At 42.6% G+C, this 22,058-nt stretch overlaps 1 protein-coding gene across 3 annotated transcripts in view; it reads left to right on the top strand.

The window, feature by feature from the left end:
- Fgf12 (fibroblast growth factor 12) overlaps positions 1 to 22,058 on the top strand; it is a 522,828-nt gene that overhangs the window by 254,607 nt on the left and 246,163 nt on the right. The window contains exon 1 of one of the 3 annotated variants that reach the window (XM_036203269.1): positions 8,734 to 10,905. The exons of the other annotated variants lie outside the window; for them this stretch is intronic. Within the exon in view, the coding sequence (XP_036059162.1) occupies positions 10,707 to 10,905 (199 nt within the window). The 5' untranslated portion in view covers positions 8,734 to 10,706. Of the gene's footprint in view, positions 1 to 8,733; positions 10,906 to 22,058 lie in introns of those variants that run through there. 3 annotated transcript variants of the gene reach the window in all.

Genomic DNA, 22,058 nt, shown 5'->3' with positions numbered 1-22,058 from the left:
ACTATAATGACGAGCAGTTACTTTCCATGAATGATTCTGTAGACAAGTGAGCTCATGCAGGGGGGTCAAATGATCTTTCCATGCTTATATGACTTTCCTACCTACTAGGGGACACATAGCTACTCTTGCGTTTTGAGGATAACATGTCTGTGTAGTCAGTGAATAGCTTTCAGTCCAGAAATAGCATAATCACCTTTCAAGATCCCCAATTCTATGAATGGGACATCCATATTGTGTCTAATCTCATTTCATTTCCTCACTGTGCTTTGTTACATTTAGTTAACAAACAAATGTCTGAGGGTGTTTTTTTGTTTGTTTGTTTGTTTGTTTTTGTTTGTTTTTTTTTCCCTTCAGAGTTGATAGTCCATCTTCTCAAATCGATTTGAAGCACTTCAGAGTTATGATTCTCATCTATCTTTCTAAAATATGAAATTAAAGATACTACTGTGCAAGCTGTGAGGCAAGTCAGGCACAGTGACAGACATTCCTAATCAAGCACTGAGGAGGCTAAAGGAAGAGGATCTTAAGCTGGCAGGTGGCCGGCACCACACGATGCGGTCTTGCTTCCAAAAATGTTTTTTATATGCTGTAAATATGTGTATAAGATTTAAGAATTTTCTCTCAATCACAATTAGGTCTCTAGATGTATCTTACTACTGTTAATACAGATGATAGGTCTTGTAGAAAGTAGCACAACTTCATGACCAATATTTCAACTGAGTAATCATCCTGGCTTCAGTTTTCTCATTGGGAGTAACAGTGTGGGCCACAGAAGGACAGGATAAAGCAGCTCTAAGGGAGAGAGCACAGTGCCTGCTGCACATGGCATCACATGGATCTTGGCGTCTCCGCCAGTCTCTAACTTTCCTTCCCTTTCCTCTTAACACTTTTAACCCATTTTTGGAACACAAAGACTTTTTAAAATCAATAAGCATATTTTATTAGGACAAACATCTATGAGGACAGTAGAGTGGAAAAATAAGTTAAGGAAGAAAATTAACTATGCAAAATTCATGATCTTTAAATAAGACTGTGTACTTGTACTTGTTCCTAAATAAAAGAAGGGATGCAATTCAAATCATATGGTTAGGGCTAGAGAGATGGCTCAGCGGTTAAGAACAATTGCTGCTTTTCCAGAGGGCCAGAGTTTAGTTCCTAACATCCCCATTAGGCACAAGTCACAACCACCTGTAACTCTACTTCTTGTACTTAGACATTTGACTAGCATGTTTGAATGGGCTGATCCTCAACTCCATATAAACAAAATATAGAGGAATTCAAATTACATTGGCTATGTTTAAAAGACTAACAATATTTATATTTTCAAATACATTAGATTTATATGATACCAAAATGAATAGCCCTTTTGCAGGCAAATAAGCTAGTTCATACTACTGAAGTAATATGTACAAGAAGTGTAATGTCATGAAAATATGCATATAATTTTATAGACACAAAATGAATACTCCTCAAAGTCATAGGAAACCACAAATTACCTCAAGTAACCAAAATAATCTTAAGGTAGAACAAAGTTAGATAAGTCATTCTGGTCCTAATGTGTATTTACAAAGCTACAATAGTTAAAACAGCATGTTGATGGCATAAAGATAAATATAAAAACCAATGGAACAGAAAAAAGCCAAAATTAATCCATGTGTACATACAGTCAATAGACCTTCTAGAAGGCTCCTATGTAAAGCATGGATGAAAACCGTCATGCACGTCTCTTACCACACAGAACTTTTGCTTGGTATTTTCCAGGGTATGTGGGAGGAGACATGGGGATTGCTCTACAGCAGTAGTTCTTGATGCTGGCTGGGAATAGAAATTTTCTGCACAAATGTTTACAGCTATCACACGACCTTCTTCAATGTTGTTTCTGTAGACTTGTTTTGCAATTTTAAGTGGTGGTAATTTTGCTCAGACATGTCAGTGCCTTCTTTCACTACTGATAATTCTAAATGTTTCTAGTTACATAGTTGTTGCTTGCAAATCACTCTAGGCTCAGCCTTCAGAGAGTCTTTACTAACTGACTATAATACATATGCATCATATAAAATGGGTTGATGGCCTCTGAGACCACAAGCCAACACAACAAATTGAAAGATTAGTATCATATTCAAAATGTTGCAAAGATATTGCTCATTCTTTAAATACTAAGGACAGAAATATTCTTACATGATTATCTTATACCCCTTCTTTCTGAATATCCAAGCACTGAGAAAAATCTATCTATCCATTCATCTATCTTTACCTCCCTCCTTCTTGGCTTGAGCTTTTGAGTTTCCAAAACATACAGCTGTCTAAATCAATGTTCTTTTGATGTCATTCTAAATATGCCAGGTTAGCAAGGAAAGTGGGCCCAAAGGAACACACTTTTACACTAAAGAGACAGTTGAGTAGGTCTCTAGGGATTTTTCTAGATGCTTCCATTTTGCTTTCCTATGATTATCGAACATTTTCTTCTTTGCTTCTCCAGTATTCTGAAGGAAGCTCTCCAAATATTTTTAATTTTTATGTTGAATAATTGTGCTTAGTTAACAATGCTGGCATAGTTTTGCTTAGAAGGGGGTATATTTCATCCATCCCTGCTCATGCATTGACTCATTCCTTTATTCATCCATCTTCTGATTTTAAAATTAATGCTTCAGTTTCAATATATTCCTTCAACTATTTGGGGGTCATAGTAGTCATTTCATAGTGAATAAACTTGGGCTCAATTAACTAAAAAGCTTTATTTTAGGATAAATTATTTACTCTAACTGCGTGTTTATCATGCATTTTATTTTTAGAGACTTCAAAACCTAGGACCAAAAATGGCTTTATCAGTCACTTTGCTCAAATTGCCATTAGATCCCGGACATGTTTTTCTATACTGTTTGTATATTTCACAGCTCAGGGCTGTGTGCAACATAAAGGACAAAAATATGATTTTATTATGATTTTTGTAGTGTATTTTGAGTGTTAGTCATGTGCTATTTCAACCAGATACATATCCTGGAAATTGGGAAACTAAAATTAGAAATGAGAGCAACCAGAAAGGGCCAGTGGAGAAAGCAGCTCAGAGAAGATGGGTGTCAGTATAAGTATTAGAATTATCAAACCTTTTTAAGATCACTTCAGTCATATTCTCAGACTTCAAATATTGATTCATCATTTTTCTGAGGTACCTGCTCCACTGTATTATTAATTTATTCCAGTTTTCCTATGAACATGGGTGTTAGCATGCACATCAATATGTATGCATGCTTCAGAGAGAGAGAGAGGGAGAGGGAGAGAGAGAGAAAGAGAGACAGAGAGAGAGAGAGAGACAGAGAGACAGACAGAGACAGAGAGAGAGAGACAGAGAGAGACAGAGAGAGTCAGAGACAGAGAGAGAACTAAGAAGATAAGCCTAAATATCAAAGATTGTTAGTTAGAACAGAAATCTGAGTCCAGATACCTTTTCAGGCTACCAGATTTTAAGATACATTGAATCAAAGCAGATATTATTATTATTATTATTATTATTATTATTATCATTATTATTTTACTTTTTTTTTGAGCTGGGGATCCAACCCAGGGCCTTGCACTTGCTAGGCAAGCACTCTACCACTGAGCTAAATCCCCAACCATACAGATAATTTTTAAAATATGTTGATGAATCAAAATATTCCACTTGTGAATACAGAGGCAACCTTGAATTTCTTTCTTGTTAGAAAATGTGAATGTTTCCCCACTTTTCTTTGGGATGACTTCTGCATCCATTTGACTTAAAAGATACATGAGTGGATGCATGGATTTTATTTTATTAGCACTAGAGAGAGAACCTAAGTTCCCAAATAAGAGTAAGCATGTACTCTTACACTGAGCTACAATCAAAGCTATTGGGTGGATGCATTAATTCCTTTACCTGGGTGTTTGATGAATATTTGCTATGTACTAAACTGTATTTCATACACTGGAAATATCAGAACAGACAGAATCCTATCCTTGTGTCTCTTGCCCTCTTACAGGGGCTGTTTCTTCTATAGGTAGCACCAGCGATGGTGTGGTGACACCTTCAGTCCACCTGGGAAGGAAAAGAGTCATGTATGTGCCCGAGAAGGTAAAACCAGAGCAGGACAGAGTGTAGGATGCTTGTGCCCACTCTGAGCACCATACAGCGACCTCTTAAAAATTATTCTTAAGACTGTGGTAGAGGCCAAGGATGGGTGGAATTCCCATTGGTCCCCTTTGTGTGATTACAATTAGGGCAGTGTAGCCATCAAGGTTAGCAGGCCTGAGTGTGTGAGGTTGGGAAGTCATTCCACTAAGTGTTCATTTACGAAATTAGGTTGCAATTACCTCCTCAACTTTAGTTACAAGTTTCTTGAGTTGTAGTGAGGAAACACATGGAAGAACAGTGTTCAGCAGTAATTAACAAGGGTAGTTGGGTATTGTGGCGAATACCTTTAATTCCAGCACTTGGAGGCCAGGCTGGTCCACAGAGTGAATCCCAGGATAACCAGGGCTACACAGAGAAACTCTCTCAGAAAAAAAGAAAAAGAAAGAAACAACTATGGGGTAACAGAAGTGGCAATTATATTCTTAACTGTGAAATTCATTGCATGATTATACTTGTTAATGGCCTCCTATATTTATTGGCATACAATATCAAAATCATAATACAAAAAAGAACCTCTGAAAATAAATTTGTATTCTACAAACTCTTCAAACTCTTAGATGTGTGCCCTAAGTTAAGTAACTTGACCTTTCTGTAACCAGTTTCCTTGTTGTGACAAGCCCACCTTAGAGGACTGTCATAAGGACTCAGTTTGTGACACACTTAGAGCTGGTCAAGAAACTTACTGATGATATTTCTCATTAAAACAGTTATGATTCAAGACTTGAACATTTCTCTTTTTCAGCAGCAAAGACATTGCTCTTTGTCTGTCAAAAATAGAAATAAGGCCTATCCTTTCCCTGTTTTGAGAGATATCCAAAACAGACATTTACATACAAAGAGTAATTCTGTTGTTGAACTGTTGAATAAAGAACCAAGAATGAACTTGCTACAGAGAGAAATTCACAGATTATTAGAAAGTGCTTGTGTACATTGCTTCGGCCAGCCTTCTTTAATGACCATGTGACAGAATGGAGCGGCTTCCAGTACAAGAACTGGACAGGACAAATAGTTGGAGACTTGATCTCCTACCTTGCAAGCCTGCTGTGGTCAAGACCAGCTATCCTATATTCCTGAACTTTGAGACAAAGGCTTAATCTCCCAGAAGGATAGTGGATAGTACACAGGTGGGCCTTCTTGTGTTTCCACAGACAAGGACAATGACAGTGTTTTACTGATGAACATTATGTCTGTCATTGCAAGGTTAATCACCCACTTCGTGTAGATTTCCAGTCTCCATTAAATACCTTCTGTATGGGAGTGAGTGATGATGTGCATGAATCACAAAGTACAGTTTCTTGTTTTGAGAGGTCTGCATTTTATAGCAGGGACTTGTTTTAGGTGGACAGCTAAAGGGTAACATTCTCTTTCCCACACTGCATGTCACGGTTACAGTCTTTGGTATTCTGTGACCTTGGTTAGATTCTGTGAATGTTAATCTCACTTACCTGAGCTGCAGCTTACTTACTTACTTACTTACTTACTTACTTACTTACTTACTTACTTACTTACTTACTTAAAATGGCTGATATACCAGTATTCAGTAGCCAGAGGCAGGTGGATCTCTGAGTTGAAGTCTAACTTTGTCTACAGAGCAAGTTCCAGGATAGCCATGGATACACAGAGAAACTATGACTTGAAAAAGAAAACAACAACAACAAAAACAACAAACAAAATAAGATAATGGCATGGACTTTAAGCTTGTTGGTGGCAAGGGAATTGTAAAAGTATGTAGAATTCCCCTGCATTACTGACACCATACCCTGAATACCAGGTGCACTCAATAAGTGTTTAAAATGGATGTGTGAGGTAATCCTAGTTCGATTTGGGAGTGGGAAGATTTGGTCTGTGAGTAAGCCAAAGACAATTAAATCTCTCTCTCTGTGGTTTTTTTTTTTTTAATTTTAAAATATGGAGATGACTAATACTGTCTATATTTTGTTTGACTGGAGGTAAGAGATATAAATATAACTATGTAAGAATTCTTCTGATGTGTATTTGGCAACTTTCTCCAAACTAAGACTTTCCCTACTCATGATATCTTCAAAACTGGAAAGGGACATTCTTCATTTATCCTAAGAAAGGTATCAGGAAAATTGAGATACCACAGCCACCACCAGCAGGTTGATTTGTCTTCCCATCCACAAATGCAGAGCTATTGGGCATATCCTGGGAAGCACTGGGGACAGATTGTAATTCAGTGAACCAGGTAGAAAAGCTTTGAATTGATTCATAGAATCGTAATTTACATACTTCTTCTGAGTTCATCCTCCAGGAACTCAGGACCTTCGTTTTTCAGATTTCCATGTATCTATTTGTTTCTACTGGGGAAACAAAGCAGATGGTAGTGCTGATGAAACATTTAAGGACCAAACAGCTAAAATAACTTATGGACAATAGCACAGGTGTTAGGGGAAATGCTAAGTCTTTGCCATTTCATTAAAACCCAAAGATCCCATTCCTTTGTGGAGATCTAAGACAGGACTAATGTGTGCCTCAGAGACCTGACATTGGAAAGTTTTTTAGTCCTTACATGCCCAAATTGATAATGACCTGTCAAGATGGGAGGACTTCCTATAGCAGGAGCCGATTTCTCATTTCTTCTTCCATAACTTCCCTTTGCCTCTAAGTGTATTCCCTCTCCATCAAACACTCTGACTGCCCATGGCCACTAAAATTGTAAAGGTTTGAGAATCCATGTCATCTTTATAGTCCTTTTTGAAGGAAAAGGGAGCAGAGGACTGCAGTTTGGGAGAAATGTAACTGATTCTGAGAGTCTTCCTCTCTTCTTCCAACATTATCTGTATGTATTGCATGCGTATGGTAAACAGTTATATTTTGAGACCCGGAGAAGCTTTTAAGAGTTGTGGTGTATGTGCTTCCATCATAGAGGTTTCTGCTTCATAGTCTCAGAGCCTCTCCTCAGGAATCTGCATATTTAGAGCAAACATCTCAGGTGAATCAGAGGCATTCAAAACACCACTATCAACTCTGTCATTCATTTGGTGTTTTCCTGTCATCAAAATGCTTACATATGTACGTTCTGTTCTGTGAGGTAGAAGGGGACCATTATCTCCATTGTGAGGATGAAAAGAACTCAGTTGAGTTGATTTCCTTAGTTCCCCATTATATACATTGCCACCTTCTTGTTCACTCTTGAGATTCCCCTTAGCTGACCTTTTCCTGCTTGGGTGTTGATTTGCAAAAGACAGGGTCCTCCCCAAAGCCAGCCAGTACTATCTGTGCCTGCCTTGCTGAAAAATGAGACAAGTCTTCCTGGAGCCAAGGAAAGAAAATAATTTTATTTGTGGAAATTGAACACTTCCATAATGGGCTGTGTTGCCAATTGATTTCAAGCAATCTCTTCGGTCTTGTCAGATGTACTTTGGAGTGTGCATGCTTTTCACCTGTCTTGATCTGTGTTGTTCAAATTCCAGGAACAAATCTATCATCCCCACCGAGCCAAACTGAGCTGCTACAAGGGTTTTCTGTTCTCTCATTGACCCTTGGAAATTCCCTCCTCCCACACCTTGCTTACTTAATGCTCCTCTCAAGTCTCAGTCACACCAGACCTGTCTCCCAGTCTTTGCTTTGCCTGGGCAGCAGTCAGGAAGGCCACACACCAGCTCGCTGGCTGGGCAGTGTTGAGTTGTCAGAAGCACACACCTCTGTCCTTCTCATGGCCCAAGGGAATCTCTGGTAAACCAGCAGATGTGTGCCCACATTTAGACAATTCCTGGGTCCCTCTGAGTCTGGGCCCATTTTCAGCCGTGTGCAGGCTGAAATTTCCCAACCTCTTAGGAAATGTCTGTCTCTGCTTGCAAATTATCCACGGAATGAAGAGAGTGGGGCTATTTGAAGACTCGTTGGAGAGGAAATGCAAACATGACTAAGGGGCACTCCCAGACAGACCACAGCCTGAACCAAGGAGGAATACAGGTTTCCAGAATCTCTAATGCTATGTTTCCTTGGATGACTCGGGTTTCTCTCTCAGGAGCAGGGCAAACATTTCTGGAGACAAGAGTGCACTCCAATGCTGTTGTTCACTGTCCTTGTTCATGTCAATCTATCATCCCACTTCTATTAACCCTCAAGGCAGGTTGCCTACAGAGACCTTTCTAGGCATTTGAATCTGCTCTGCAGCTTTCCCGACAGAAATCTAGGTTCCAAAGAGATGAAAACACAGTTTGTTGTTCCAAAATGTGGCGGGGGCGGGGAGGGGGAGGAGGCAATATGGGTCACCAGGAGGTCATTGCTACTTTCTCCAGTGTCCACTTTCTTCCCGCAGGAAGAACCCTACATGCTTCTGGTCACTAGAGAGAGGGCAGATTTCATTTCCTTGCTCTCTGCACCGTCCCCTTCTTTGGTCACCCAGGGTCCTTCAATAAGCCGGTGGAGGTGTTTTTCTCTTGGGGGAGGGACCGGACACAGCAGACCCAGGCTGCAGTTCCCTCACTCTGCCTCTGAGAATTTCTCATCCAAACCTCAATCACGTAGGATTGCGTAGAGAGGAGAAAAGGGGAGAGACAGAAGACAGAGAGGGGGGAGACGGGCGTGGGGGGGGGGCGGGGAGGAAGGAGAGAGTCTGGGAGCAGAGGGCGCGAGGAAAGGGAGCAGGACCCAAGCGCCACGCTTTCCAGCGCTCCGCCAGCCCAGCCCCCAATTCAGCCCCACCAGGACGCTTTCCTGCTCTCCAGGAGCCCGAGCAACTCGGGCTCCCAGTCGCACCGGCTGTCTGGGCGACAGTCGCCTCTGCCGGGAGTTTCCTGCGGAGCTAGCGCTCGCGGAGATAGCCCGCGGCGGCGCCCAGGAGCCTCTGCCCATGAATGGGACTCCGCCCTGAGCGCCCCCTCCCGGTCCAGGGGAGGCGGCGGGGGGCGCCCCGCGTTCCCGCGGCTCCCAGCCGCCACCGGCGCAGCAAGTTGAGCGAGTTGGTGGCTCGCCTGCACCTGCCTCCCGTCCCCGGCCCCTGAGTCCGCGCCCGGCCGGGGGAGCCCAGGTGGCGCGCTCGGCCGCCACCTCCCGCCGTCGCCCAGGGCGGCCTAGGGACCCTGCCTGCGCCCGGGCGCCAGACCATGGTGGGCAGCTGCGACCCGGAGCCGCAGCCGCCGCGAGCCGACGTCGCCCTCAACCAGCCCCCGCCCCACCCGAGCGGACGCGCGGGGGCTCGCAGCGCGCGGTCATTTCCTTCCACCGCCGGGATGGGCAGCGCGGGACCGAGCGAGCGGCCCAGCGTCGGCCGGGTAACCCCTATCTGAGCTGCGGCCGGGAGCTGCCGACCGCTGGGGCGTGCGAGCCTGGGGTCCGGGGCGGCGCGGCGATGACCTGATCCCGAGCCCGCCAGGGCGCCCGTCCCTTGCTGCCCGGCTCGCTCGCAGCCCGTGCAGGAGACCGGCTCGGTGCGGCGGCCCCGGGGCGCACGGTGGCGGGGAGCTCCGGTGAAAGGCGTGTGGGCGCCGAGCTGAGGAGGACACCTTCGGCGGCAGCTCTGCCTTTGGAGGGGCTTCTGTAAACTACTGAGTCATTCCAGATTTAGGATTCCCTAAATAATCACCAACTGTGCCCGTCTCGTGCCGGAACGCGGGCAGAGAGAGAGAGAGAGAGAGAGCGAGAGCGCCCGCTCTCGGGACCCCGCGGATCCCCAGGGTGCTTGGCCCTCGAGGATCTCCCTCCCTCCGGCTTGTTCCTCCCCCTCCCTCGTCTCCCGCTTTCTTTGCAGTGCTGCTGGAGGAGAGGCGCGCTCACCGCAGCTGGAAACAGCTGCCCCCGCCCCGCGCCCCTACCCCGAGTCTTGCTAACCGCTCCCACTTCTCGCCTCTTGGAATTCCAGAAGTGGGGAGGCCCGCCCCTGGAGAACTGCAGCCGGTGCGATGCATTCCCTAGACCTCACCCAGCTGGGACGGACCTCCTAATCTCCAGAACCGCGGGCCACGGGGAGTTGACTTGCTGCCTTCCTCTCTTCTCTGACGCGGTTGGTGGCTTGTTTTCTAAAGGAACGTTTTGTTCACTTTTTAGTATTTTCTTTTCTTTTCTTTCTTTCTTTTAAACGGGGGACACGCTTTTCTCCTCGGTCCAGACTCTGCTTTGTAAACGGGTTTTCTATGTATGTATGTGTAGGCATACTTTGGACACCTTACAACGCTTGCGCCTCCCCAACCGGGGCACGACTTGTTATTTTGGACCTCTTTTCTCCTTTACCACTCGGTACCCTGAACGCAGTGTGACCAAACTCTTCACTGCCCTTTGGACGTGGATCGCCTTGGGGGTGCAAGTTTGGGGTGCAAACGTCTACTTCGTGGGAAGGCCTGGGACCGCCCCGCCCCCGACGCCAGGGGTTGAGGAAGTTTACATCTGGATTTTCACACGTTTTGTTGCCACTGCCCAGACTCCGACTAACCTTGTGGGCTCCAGGTTTTCGATACTGCAACCTCCTCAAATATTAGCACTGCCTCCCCGCGCCTGTCCTATCCCTCCAGGCCCCCGAGGTCCTTCCTTCATCCCGGCGGAGTACAAACCCGAGGGCTCAGTGGAGCCCAGGGCCTCGGGCCGGCGCTGAGCAGCTATGGCTGCAGCGATAGCCAGCTCCTTAATCCGGCAGAAGCGGCAGGCGAGGGAGTCCAACAGCGACCGGGTGTCGGCCTCCAAGCGCCGCTCCAGCCCCAGCAAAGACGGGCGCTCCCTGTGCGAGAGGCACGTCCTCGGGGTGTTCAGCAAAGTGCGCTTCTGCAGCGGCCGCAAGAGGCCGGTGAGGCGGAGACCAGGTCAGTAGCTCCCCAGAGGCTGACACCCACCAATCCCCTTTCTTAAAAGCTTCTGGGAATTGCTCATGGAAGGGAGTCAGAATTCCTTTCTTCCATGCTGGCCCACCCTCTTTCAACAACCCTGTGTCAGTTAATAGCTTGTCCCATATTCGGCATGAGACTTCCTGCTTTCATCAATCCGCAGTTTGTCTAGTATGAGGGCCACTTGTATGGATGCACCTAGATTCCGAAATTTTGTAACGTCCTGGAGAGCAGTGACTGGTTTGTTCATTGATTCATTTATTTGTTTATTCACCACCCCTTGTTCTACCCATCCATCCATCTACCCAGAGAGTCATCATACTACCTATGGAGAAACTCGAAGATAAATAAAGTTCTTTATATTCTCCGTAACCCACACGGCAGAGGATTACGAATTATAATGAATACCAGATGAACTTAATATTGTTTTGATTTTCTTTGCCTTCAACAAGCACATGGTATTTTGCCCCTTTAAACATCCCAGTTTCCCAACTTTCTATTTTCTCACGTGCTCATGTGCTTTGTTCTAGTAGGGCCCCTTTCCAACCAGTTGATAGTTACTACGGGCTCTACTTAAAACTTTACTTCCTGTTACCATTCTCTGCACTCTAACACTTTTGAGCAATCAAGCCAACAATGTGATATCTGCAGTTTGCCCCTAGAGAGTGTAAAGCAAAGTCTTCTCAGACATCATCATGGCGCAACCTTTCTGAAGTTGACCCTGCTTCTCGGCAGCCTTGGGTCCAAATGGTTCCGCATATGCCTCTATTTACAGAAGGAAAACTGGAAAACTTCAGTGTCAAGGGGACGAGTCCCATCATAAGCCAGGACAGTGTCACACCTTGAGAGACCAAAAGCCAATCGACACAATGGTGCTTTCCCCCAGCCTCCGGGTGTGGTCACAGGTCAGGTGCAATCTCCAGCACCCTCAGTACTGATAGCCAAAGGAAGGGTGGGCTGAAAAGGGCCCCTGCCCAGTGGTGAGTTGACCACCTTATCCTGTTAGTGACTCTAATTCCCACACTCTTGAGTTCCGCAAATGAAGTGTGTAGGTTAGATTCACAGTGGGGCTCAGAATAAGTCAAGATTTCGAGAATAAGCTTTGGGAGGGAGGGTGCATTGCTTTGGCTTTCATTGACTTTTTGTGACATTTCATCACCCCATTGGTGTCTCGTTTTCATACTCTCTGATGTCCGTAAAGTGGTAGATTTCAAGAGTAAACAAAATCAATGATGGTTCCGATTCAGAACCTGCCAGAAGTCTTTCTGACTTACATCTGGTTAATATGGTCTGGACGTTTGGTAAAATGAAAACTGAAAGGAAAAGCAGGATTACCTCTGCATGTTGAATATTTCATTTTAAAGGACAGTATAAATCCCTCATCTTCTTGTACAGGGATCCTTTGGAACCTTGCTCTCAGGACTTTACGTGGTCTGCAAGGGACTTCAAGGCTCTCAACTCAATGTGACTTGTATACTCAGTCTCTGGAGTGGAGTTGCACTGTAGCTGGGATACTTATGTGATATTTATGAGGTGATGCTACTCAGCCTTCTCAGCTAACAAGATAATAAAAGCAATATGTTGGTCATAACTGTGAATGGATGAGATAAACTCACTTATCTTTGTTTAAGTAGATTTGTAGGTGAACATGAACAGTTTACCTGGCGTCCTTATTTATTTATTTTTTGCTTGGGAAAGAAGGATTGTGTATTGTTTCCTGAGGCCATTTCCTTAACGTCTTATTAGACAGTAGGGGTACCCAGGGCTTATTGTTTCCCTTGGTGCTTATTTAATCTGCTTCTCCTGTTTACACACTTAGTGCTCATCTTGAGGATCCTGACTGGTGACTTCCTTTCACTAAAGTATCACATGATAACCTAGCAGAAAGACGGTAGGAATTACTAAGACATTGCTAGTATAAGGACACCAGGAGTGGATTCGTTCACCAAAGACTTTTGGATTGTTGCAAAGCCTACTTACTTAGCTCTGAAGAACGGGGCTTTCGTGTGTGTGTGTGTGTGTGTGTGTGTGTGTGTGTGTGTGTGTATGTGTGTGTGTGTGTAAGAGCTTTTGGGGGAAGATGATAGTTGTGCTATTATTGTTACTAACAAAGTCAAATAATTAATCTGTTGATTTTATGTCAGCAACCATAATTCACAGAGCATGAGATGAGACTATTTATAGAGAGTTACTACCTTCCACATTTCAGTGCCACAGAGGACTCTTTAGTGGAGTCATGGGAAGTTGTTCAACACCAAAGAGGGGTTCTGTATTCCATGTTATAAGTGCTTTGATCTTGTAGTCACCACATATTTGAGTTCTTTTTCAAAACCGTTCATGCTCCAAGTCACAGGCCTTCTGAATTGCAAACTGAGTCAGAAATGGGAACGTGGTGAAGGGGAACACCTTGCCCCAGTAAGGAGTTGAGCTCCACTGTGAGCTTCTACTCTGTGACACACACTCCAGTGGTCAGACTTTCTGGGAGAGCTCAGCTCAGGCACTGGGTCTAAACTGGGTGTTTAATGAGAAAGGGCATGCATGGTTGTGGTTCTGATTTCAGGGCAGACACAGTGGGCATCTCTCAGTCTCCTTTCTTAGCTCACCAAGTTCTAGTCTGAAAAATGCCGAAGCCTCACAAACACATCAGGAATCTAGAAATCATCAGGGTACAAGGCTCTGTTTTGCAAAGTACAGAGATACAAAGTGAAGACATGGGAACTGGCAAGGCAGAGCATCCCAGGGCCAAAGAGTGCATCTCTGTTTTGAGATCCCCATCTCTGGAGCACAATGTGCTGGAGTACTTGGGGATTGTGCAGCAAGATCCTGATTTGAAGAGATGAGAAATTCAAGGGCCATGGCAATTTAAAAAAAAAAAATCTGTGATATTACACAACTGGAGTATGGTAAAATTGGGACTGGAAGTAAATTCACTTCAGTTTCTTTGTTTGTTTGCTCTATTTGCAGTATAACAGAGAAAAAGTAGCAGGGAAGTTAGGTGTCTGCTCTCAACTGATGGAAATAATTTTCTATTTTTAAACTGTTATTGGTAGTAATAGTAGGATTATATTATTTTACAGTTAGAGTGTGTAGTGTAGAGGAGGTCACTCTTAGTAAAGGCTAACAAAGGCAATTTAGCTCTGAAACTACCATCACCTATAGCCAGCATGCATCATTGAAGTAGAAGTAGGTGAAATCCTATAACTAGCTCAGGTCTTGTTAACAACTTAGTCACTGTGTAGGTTGTAGTTCTTTGAAAATGAAATGTTGGAGACCCTGAACTGCCATGCTGTCTGAAGCTATTGAACCATGAAAAAGCGTTTAGAACATTTCTGTTCTCTCACTTTCTATAGAGAAATGTAATGGTCATTATCTGAGACACTCCCTGTGTGTGAAGTATCTGTGTGGGCCAAACTGGCTCCTGTATTTACTTAAATGTGGGTATTACCTAATTCACTACACTAATTTATTTGGCTTTCTGTCCGCCCATAGACATGGGTTATTTTGTCCATCATTTGTTTTATTATCAAGAGGGGAAGTCAGTCTCAGATATTTCACATGTGACTCAATGGTCACTGGAAGTTGTCCCCATCAAGAAAAGAAAGGTACTAGTGGAATTGCTGTCTGTCAGAGTGGACAAGGTGCTTGGGAATTATCCAGGGTCATTCTCATTTTGCAAATGAGATTCTCTCTGGAGAGTACAGAGTAACTAGATAAGCCTAAAATCTGTGTGATTTAAGTCAAATCTGTGCATTTTACTTTTATTATTGCTTCTCTGTATAATTTGGTCCCTTCCCTTAAGCTATTAAACAGAATCGCCAAAGAGGAAAAATCCTTTACCTAAAACACATGAAACGCTTTTCCTAATTAAAGTACTCTGCTTTCTACACCATTTCCCTTTTAAAAATGATGTAGTATAATTACATCTGCAATAAACTAAATCAGAGAAGTGATTATGATTTTACCAAATTTTGCTGATTTTCTTTCTTATTTTTCCAAGCCTTTTTTTTCTCTCTCAAAAAATTATAGTTGTTTATGATACTTCAGTGTTCTTCCAGCTTCCTTTGGCAGCTATTTAAAATAGCATGTAGCAGCATACTCATTCAACATGTTACTATCAAACTTGCCAAAATGTCTAAAAATATCTTTTCATGTGAAGGAAGAAAGCCTCACAAAAAAATAAAGTCTTTAAGATTCGAAAGAATGCTTACTCCTGCGGTCTGGAATGGAAAGCAGTTTTTGTTTTTGTTTTTTTTTTTTTTGGTTTTTTTTTTTTACAAATTAGAGTACTTATGGTCTGACACGTGAGATTTTTACATTTATAGCAAATGCCTTTATTGCATTCTTTCTTTTAAATGACTTATGTCTGAAATACAAAATCAGACTAATCAGATGATATTTGGTTTGATGTTTGTTAAAGACATATCACCACCCAGCTGATAACCCCAGTGAGCCAAGTTTTCGTTTTAGCAAATATCTTGGAGTTTAAAGTGATGTTTACTGTTTTATAAATTCCATCTCTCTACAGCAGGACATCCTCACCAGCAATTGATATCCCCACCTTGAGGACATTGTAAAACAGCAGCTACTGTGATCTCCTGATTTCTTTCATCCCACAGAGATCTCATCAAGCCCTCACACAGGATTCAGTCTTTAACTTTCTAATGAAGTTGATATTCTTGAACAGAATTAGGAAAACAATTTGCAGGAAATGAGGCAGTCTCTGTAGTTGAGAAAGCACTAGGAATATTTTTAGACCTTTAGAAACAAGGGTTTTGTCTCATAAATCTGGGTTTCTAGAAATCCTCCCAGGTTTGGTAGCACAGTATTACACTGTCCTATTCCTAGTGAACAGGTCTATATGTATTGACATTTCTGTGATGGTCTGAATCATGATTGATTGCTCTTGTCTGTTCCTCCAGTGCTTCATCTTAAGGGGGGCAGGCTTGCTATCAGTGTGTCCCTGTGTGATTATTACTGTCTGTATGAGGCCTTGCAGGACAGCCCTCTTAGACAGGTGACCATCCTTGATAACACCTTTGGCCTTAACTAATGGTTTACCTGTGGATCTATGGAACTATTCTTCCCCAGAGGAACAAGCACCGAGTCTACAGGGCTCAGCTTCCAAAGCCATCACCTGAGAGTCTGGGAGAGAAGGAGCCTTTGCTGTCAGATGATTTTAAAACAACCAGAATAATAAAACTTTTTTTTTTTTTAAATTTTTATTTATTTATTTATTTATTTATTTATTTATTTATTTTTGGTTTTTTGAGACAGGGTTTCTCTGTGTAGCTTTGCACCTTTTGTGGATTTTGCTCTGTATATCAGGCTGGCCTCGAACTCACAAAGATCCGCCTGTCTCTGCCTCCCGAGTGCTGGGATTAAAGGCGTACGCCACCACCACCTGGCATCTTACAATTTTTTTAAAGAGAGGGTTTTACTATGTAGCTCTGACTGTCCTAGAACTCACAGAGATCTGCCCACCTCTGCCTTCCTAGTGCTAGGATTAAAGGCGTGTGCCACCAAGTCTGACACTATAAAAAAACATTTTAATAATAACTTAAATGACTTTTGGGTTAACAGTTTCTTCACAACTTTCCTCTTTTAATCTTTTAAACAATGCACTGGAGTATTCTCCCCATTATATAAAACAGAGAGAACACTAGACTCTACATACTGGAGAGACTGGTTCCACCTACTGTAATCAGAAAGAGACTTAAGTCATCACTAAGCCCCATTGTTTTTATCTGCCACCCCATCAAGCTAAGAGGTTCTACTTCTGAATAGCTTGTTTTGAAGTTGGAAAACTACTGTGGGGAGGGACCTCAGTCAGAGATCAAGAACCAACTGTAGAGCATGGTTGCCTGGTTTCTTTGCTCTGTGCCCTGTGTGTGGTCTAAGGTCCCCAAGGAAGAATAGAGAAGTGGAAAAGCTGATGGGGTTCCTCTGTGCTGAGGAGGCATCCCAAGGCTGTCTTGCTGTGGGCCGGGTTCCTGGCTGGGATTCCCTTTGTATGCCAGGAGCCTCTGAGACACCAACCGGTGCCTCTGAGAACCTGAGGATCCACCGGGAGACTTGGGCCCAGTGGGCAGACTTTCTTGAGTGTAAACATAAACACCTGTTTCAAAAGTTTCTCAGATGTTTCCCAGAGGCATTTGATTAATAGTACATTCAACAGAGCCTTGCAGGATTATTCACTTAGTCTTTTTAATCTTTCTTCATTGAGGTTATCATTTACCTGGAGAGCAGAACCATCAAACAGACAAACTGTAGAGTGTGAGGTCAATATGAATTCTGGATGTTATTTTTAAGAACATTAAGGATGCTTATTAATCCCTTGGAGCCTCAGTTTGCTGACTGTGAAATGGAGATTTTATTCTCTCTGGTGTTTCCTTAGGTCATATCTGTCTCCTGAAGAGAGTTGTCTAAGCTGTGTCCTAAAAGATGAGACAAGCAGAAAGGGGTGGAAGTCCAAGAGAGCTCAAGGTAGAGGAGGGCAACCTTACTCAGTTCCTTGGGAGACCCAGGAGAAAACTAGAGCAGTGAGACCCCAGGAGAGGCTGAAGCAGGAAGCACAGCGAGGTCCTGGCACTACCTCAAGGCCTTGAAAACGCAGGAAAGACTGTGTTTTAATCCAGGATCCAAAAGAAGGGTCAGGGAGTAATAGGATGTGATTTGCATTTTAGAATGGGCACTCTGGTCTTGGAGAAGAGAATGGACACAGAGCGTCATGAGTGGGAAGGCAGTTAGGACTTGAGTCAAGGCCAGTGGTTATCAGAGTGCTGTAGACGGCTCCTGTGTATCTTGAAAAGTCTCCCAGTCTACAGGGGCAAAAGTTCTTAGAGCAATCCCATTATTTACAACCCCCCCTCTTTTTTGGAAGGGGCTCCGATTGGGTCATGAATGTTTCCTGGGTTTCCCCAGGGACTATTTGATAAATACAATCACATGATCTCCTATTTTTGTAATCATATTTTGGAGCAAGACCAGCTTATCACAATACACTTTCAACTATAGCAATGTTAGGCAAGAAACTGAACCCAAAAGGGTTTGGGAATTCAGCTGCCTCCAGTGAAGCTAGACATTAGAGTGATTTCCAAAATTCTTCCAAATTTCACTTTTCACTAACAATTTAGAATATATAGTTACATAAGTGAGTGTGGACTAAGCTCATTGGTCTATACATAGTCAAATAACATTGAAAAGATGTTCTTTGTAATGGCTACTTATTTGTCTATTATTTGTAAAGGTCAGTGTGTAGAATTTGTGTCTCTCAGACATCCTGCTTCTAGCCACAGGTAGATTAATGTCTCTTAGTTGAAGTTTATGTACAGTTCTTTGTTTTTTATAAAGGTATTTATTTATTTTACTTTAAGTGTATGTGTGCGGACTAAGTGTGTGTAGGAGCCTACGGAGGCCAGAAGAGAACTTGGATCCTCTGGAACTGGAGTTATAGGCAGTTGTGAGCTATCATGTGGGACCAAGCCCCATCTTTGTTAAGAACAGAAACTGTTTCCCGAACCACCAAGCCGTCTCTACAGCTTGCTCAGTGAAGAATAGGCCTTCAGCCAGTGTCTCCACTTCCCACACTAGTACAACAAGGCCCTCTAAGTCCGGGCCTCCAATTTTGCAGGACTGCTTGGATTCTAGATTTCAATTTAGGTTTGTTTTCCACAAGTTCCTGTCCATTCTTCTCTGTTAGAGCTGGGAAAAAAACCTTGGTTTTCTTCCTTGAAAATAAGAAGCATAGCTAAAAATCTGTTTGCTTGGATAGCCATTAACTGTAGTTCTTCTCTCCATAGGAGAAAAACCACTCCTGACTGGAGCCATCAACCATGAATCTGCTCCCTGCTTATTAGGAAGGGCAGAATCTATTTTATTAGGGTGCCGTTTTTGCATCCCTTGCTTTAATTACTGGTGATTCACTAGCAAAGATATCTCTGTCTAAAATATCAGTCTTTATTTGTTTTGACTTCACTTTGGGCCTCTTCGGTCTCGTGGAGGATTTGGAATGAAATCTAATGTGCTACAGTGTTTGCTGTGTTTTATAAGCTAAGGCCAAATGGGATTGAAATGAAGCACAGACAAGATTCACTAGAGAAAACCTGGGAGCTTATATAAGTTGTTATCAAGAGGAATAAAAACAGATGAAAATTTCTGGAAAAAGATTTTAATTTTATTGCGTTTGTCACATAAGTATTGTATTTTAATTTAGGGGATTCCAATCATGAACCAGATAACCTTACAGTGGTCTCTGGTCAGAACGTATCTGCAAAATAGAGGCGTAAGGGATACAATTTAAGTACCCAAACTCGGGTCCATATACAAGTTGCTTGGTGAGAATAGGAGTTGATTCCACTTAAGGACAAACAGCTCTACCTGTTCTACCCACAGAATATATCAATTCAGTGATGTTAGGTTTTTTTAAAGGACCCAAAAATCACTCCAGGGAGGTGTAAGAAAGTATTTCTATGTCTGAATAAAAACAGAATGTTGAAAAGTAAAGAGAACCTCAAGTTCTAAGGAAACCCAAGCCTCTCATGGACAGAAATAGAATTGTTGCCGTCATATTTTGTTGTTCAAGGAAACTGAGCTGGATTTTTGCAGCCAAAGTGCAGCCATGAAGAAGGGGGAAATGGTACATGAGTGATCACCCTGAATCTTCTAGTTCTAGGAAAGGAAGCTATGGCCATAGCCTTATATACACAGGACATTTCACTGAGAGATTAGAGATTTATTTTCTTCTTGTAAAGTAGAGAGAGTTTCTAATCCTTCACCTTCTGGCTACACCTGTCTTTTCTTACAAGGTCCTGGGCCATTATCCTTTGTAGTGTTTGCTCAGACAAGGAGTTGGAAGGCACATGTGTGTCTCTCTGCCCCCACATCCCACAGCTTCTTGGCTCTTCTTGAGCTGATGGCTATACCTGTGAGGTCTGGAGAGCAGCAACTGTCACACACCTTGGTCCATTATTGGATTCCAGGCAGTTCATCTGAAATTCTGATGGAAAAAGTCTGTGTTGGAAATGGCACTTTACTTAGAACTTTTGCCTCAGGCCATGGTATATCCATTGTATCCTTGAGGATTCCTATTTGTGACCCAAGTCTTGAGATGTCTATCTAGCCCTGTAAAGTCTTTTCCATTTAAATTGTAAAACATCAGATTTTATTGCAGTCAACCTATTCATCTCATGAGAGAGTCATGGGTGAATTAGGAAACACAAATAAAAAAAGGTAAAGAAAGGGATTGAGATTGACCCAAATTCTATGCCTCCTTGCAATACCACAGCTATCTCTGGGGCTTTTGCTTGATGCTGGTACTAGAATGAATATATATAGTTGTTAGAGGAACTGTTCTTAAACAGTGATAATCAACTTATTGTCCAGATACTTGCTGAGTTTATGCTGAGTTTATGTGTGCCATGTATTTGGGAATGGGCATATAGAACTAATGAGAAAGTCCTTTTCTAGCAAGGTGACGTATGATGAAGTTTCATTAACTCCAACCCTACATTAACACTCCTGCATCCTAGGTTGTACATTCACTGTGTTCTTCTAGAAAGTTTCTTCTTGAATGCCTATATTTCAAAGGTAATTATTTAATGTGTAGTCACAACCTGTCCTTTCAAGATGCATGCGTAGCTGAGCATACAGCTCCATCAACAAGCATTACCAAGTCTTTCTCCACTTTCGCCATGGACCTCTCCAGCCGACTGCATCTTCTTCCCTGTCCTAGAACATTTTCTTCATCCATCTGTTTCAGTCCTTCAGTTTATTGTTGTTTGTTTTCTCTGTGGGGGTACAGTTAACCTTGACGCCCATCCTCTATTTATCCAGACACCTTTCTCTTGCCTTTATCCACCCTGCTGCAGCAGCAGTGTTGCCATTATTTCCAGCTCTGCTCAACTCCCATCGCTCCTGCCAGACCTTCTGTGTTCCTCCCAGGTGGCATGAATCACTTCCTGCCCAGGCTTTGTCCCCATCTTCTTTGCAGTTCATTCTGTTTTATCTTGTAATTATTGTGTTAAGTACTGTTTCTACCTCTGGAGTGTGAGTTCTTGGATGGTAACTCACACTCTATCATATCAAACTCTCTCCTTAGAAGGTGGTCAGAAATACAAACATCCAAACAAAATTAGTTCTATTAATGACTGGTGTGCTCATAGAATTAGTACTAGTTAAATTTTAAGGAGATTTCTCCATAAACAGGAACATTTTGGGCAAGATTTGAAATTACTGTTTTAGCCTAATACTCATTTTTCTTAATTTAATATTAAAATAGTAAAATATCATTGATACATTTTCATTTGATATGTGGTGATTAAATAAATGCATAGGTCCCTATGTCTTCCCTTCTTCCCCAACTCAATCCTAATGGCTACTCACCTTATTCATGGTTTGCTTGGTTATTTTACACATTTCCTTTTTATCAAGCAGAGTAACTACTTAGAGAAGAGGAAGCTTCTGCGTGGATAAAGAAGGAATATCATTACACTGTCTTATGTATTTGACCCAGGAACTGAAAGATTACTAGCATAGGCAATTTAGAAAAGGCCTCATTTTTATTTTGACCGACTTTGGTTTCTTAATGGTGGGTTAATGAGGAATAGCCTTTGTTATTGATTTCAAATTTAGCCAGTCTGGTCCTTAAATTTACATTTGAGACCAGCAAGTCATTTTGATGTTGAATACTCCTGAGGAAATGCATTCACTCTGGTCTCCCTTTACTGGGTGAAATTGTAAGTGGTAGGGGAATAAAGTATTGATTAGTTCTAATTAAAAGTTGCCTTCTGTCAACACTTTTTTCCTCTGTTGGCTTTCTTCTTGTTTAGTTCCTTCTTTTTAAAGCTGTTGATATTCCACAGTCTTCTGGATTTATTTCATCACCTGTAGAGATTTGAATGGGAGGTTTTAATTCAGTCTTAAGTCAGCACTGCCGCAAAAATGAGCCCCATTGACCTTGTCCTTTGTTTTCTGTAGCTCAAGCAGTTGCCTCCATTAGAATGAAGGAGATTCTGAGATTCGGCTTTATCGTTCTTGATGTACACTTCTGCTAGGAATACCTTTTCTTGTTTGCTTTTCTGTTGCTGTGCTAAAACACTGGCCCAAACCAATTTTAGTAGGGAAATGTTTATTTC

This window comes from Onychomys torridus, chromosome 12, assembly GCF_903995425.1.
Source record: "Onychomys torridus chromosome 12, mOncTor1.1, whole genome shotgun sequence".
Lineage (NCBI taxonomy): Eukaryota > Metazoa > Chordata > Mammalia > Rodentia > Cricetidae > Onychomys > Onychomys torridus.
This window is presented reverse-complemented; position numbering and strand designations above follow the sequence as displayed.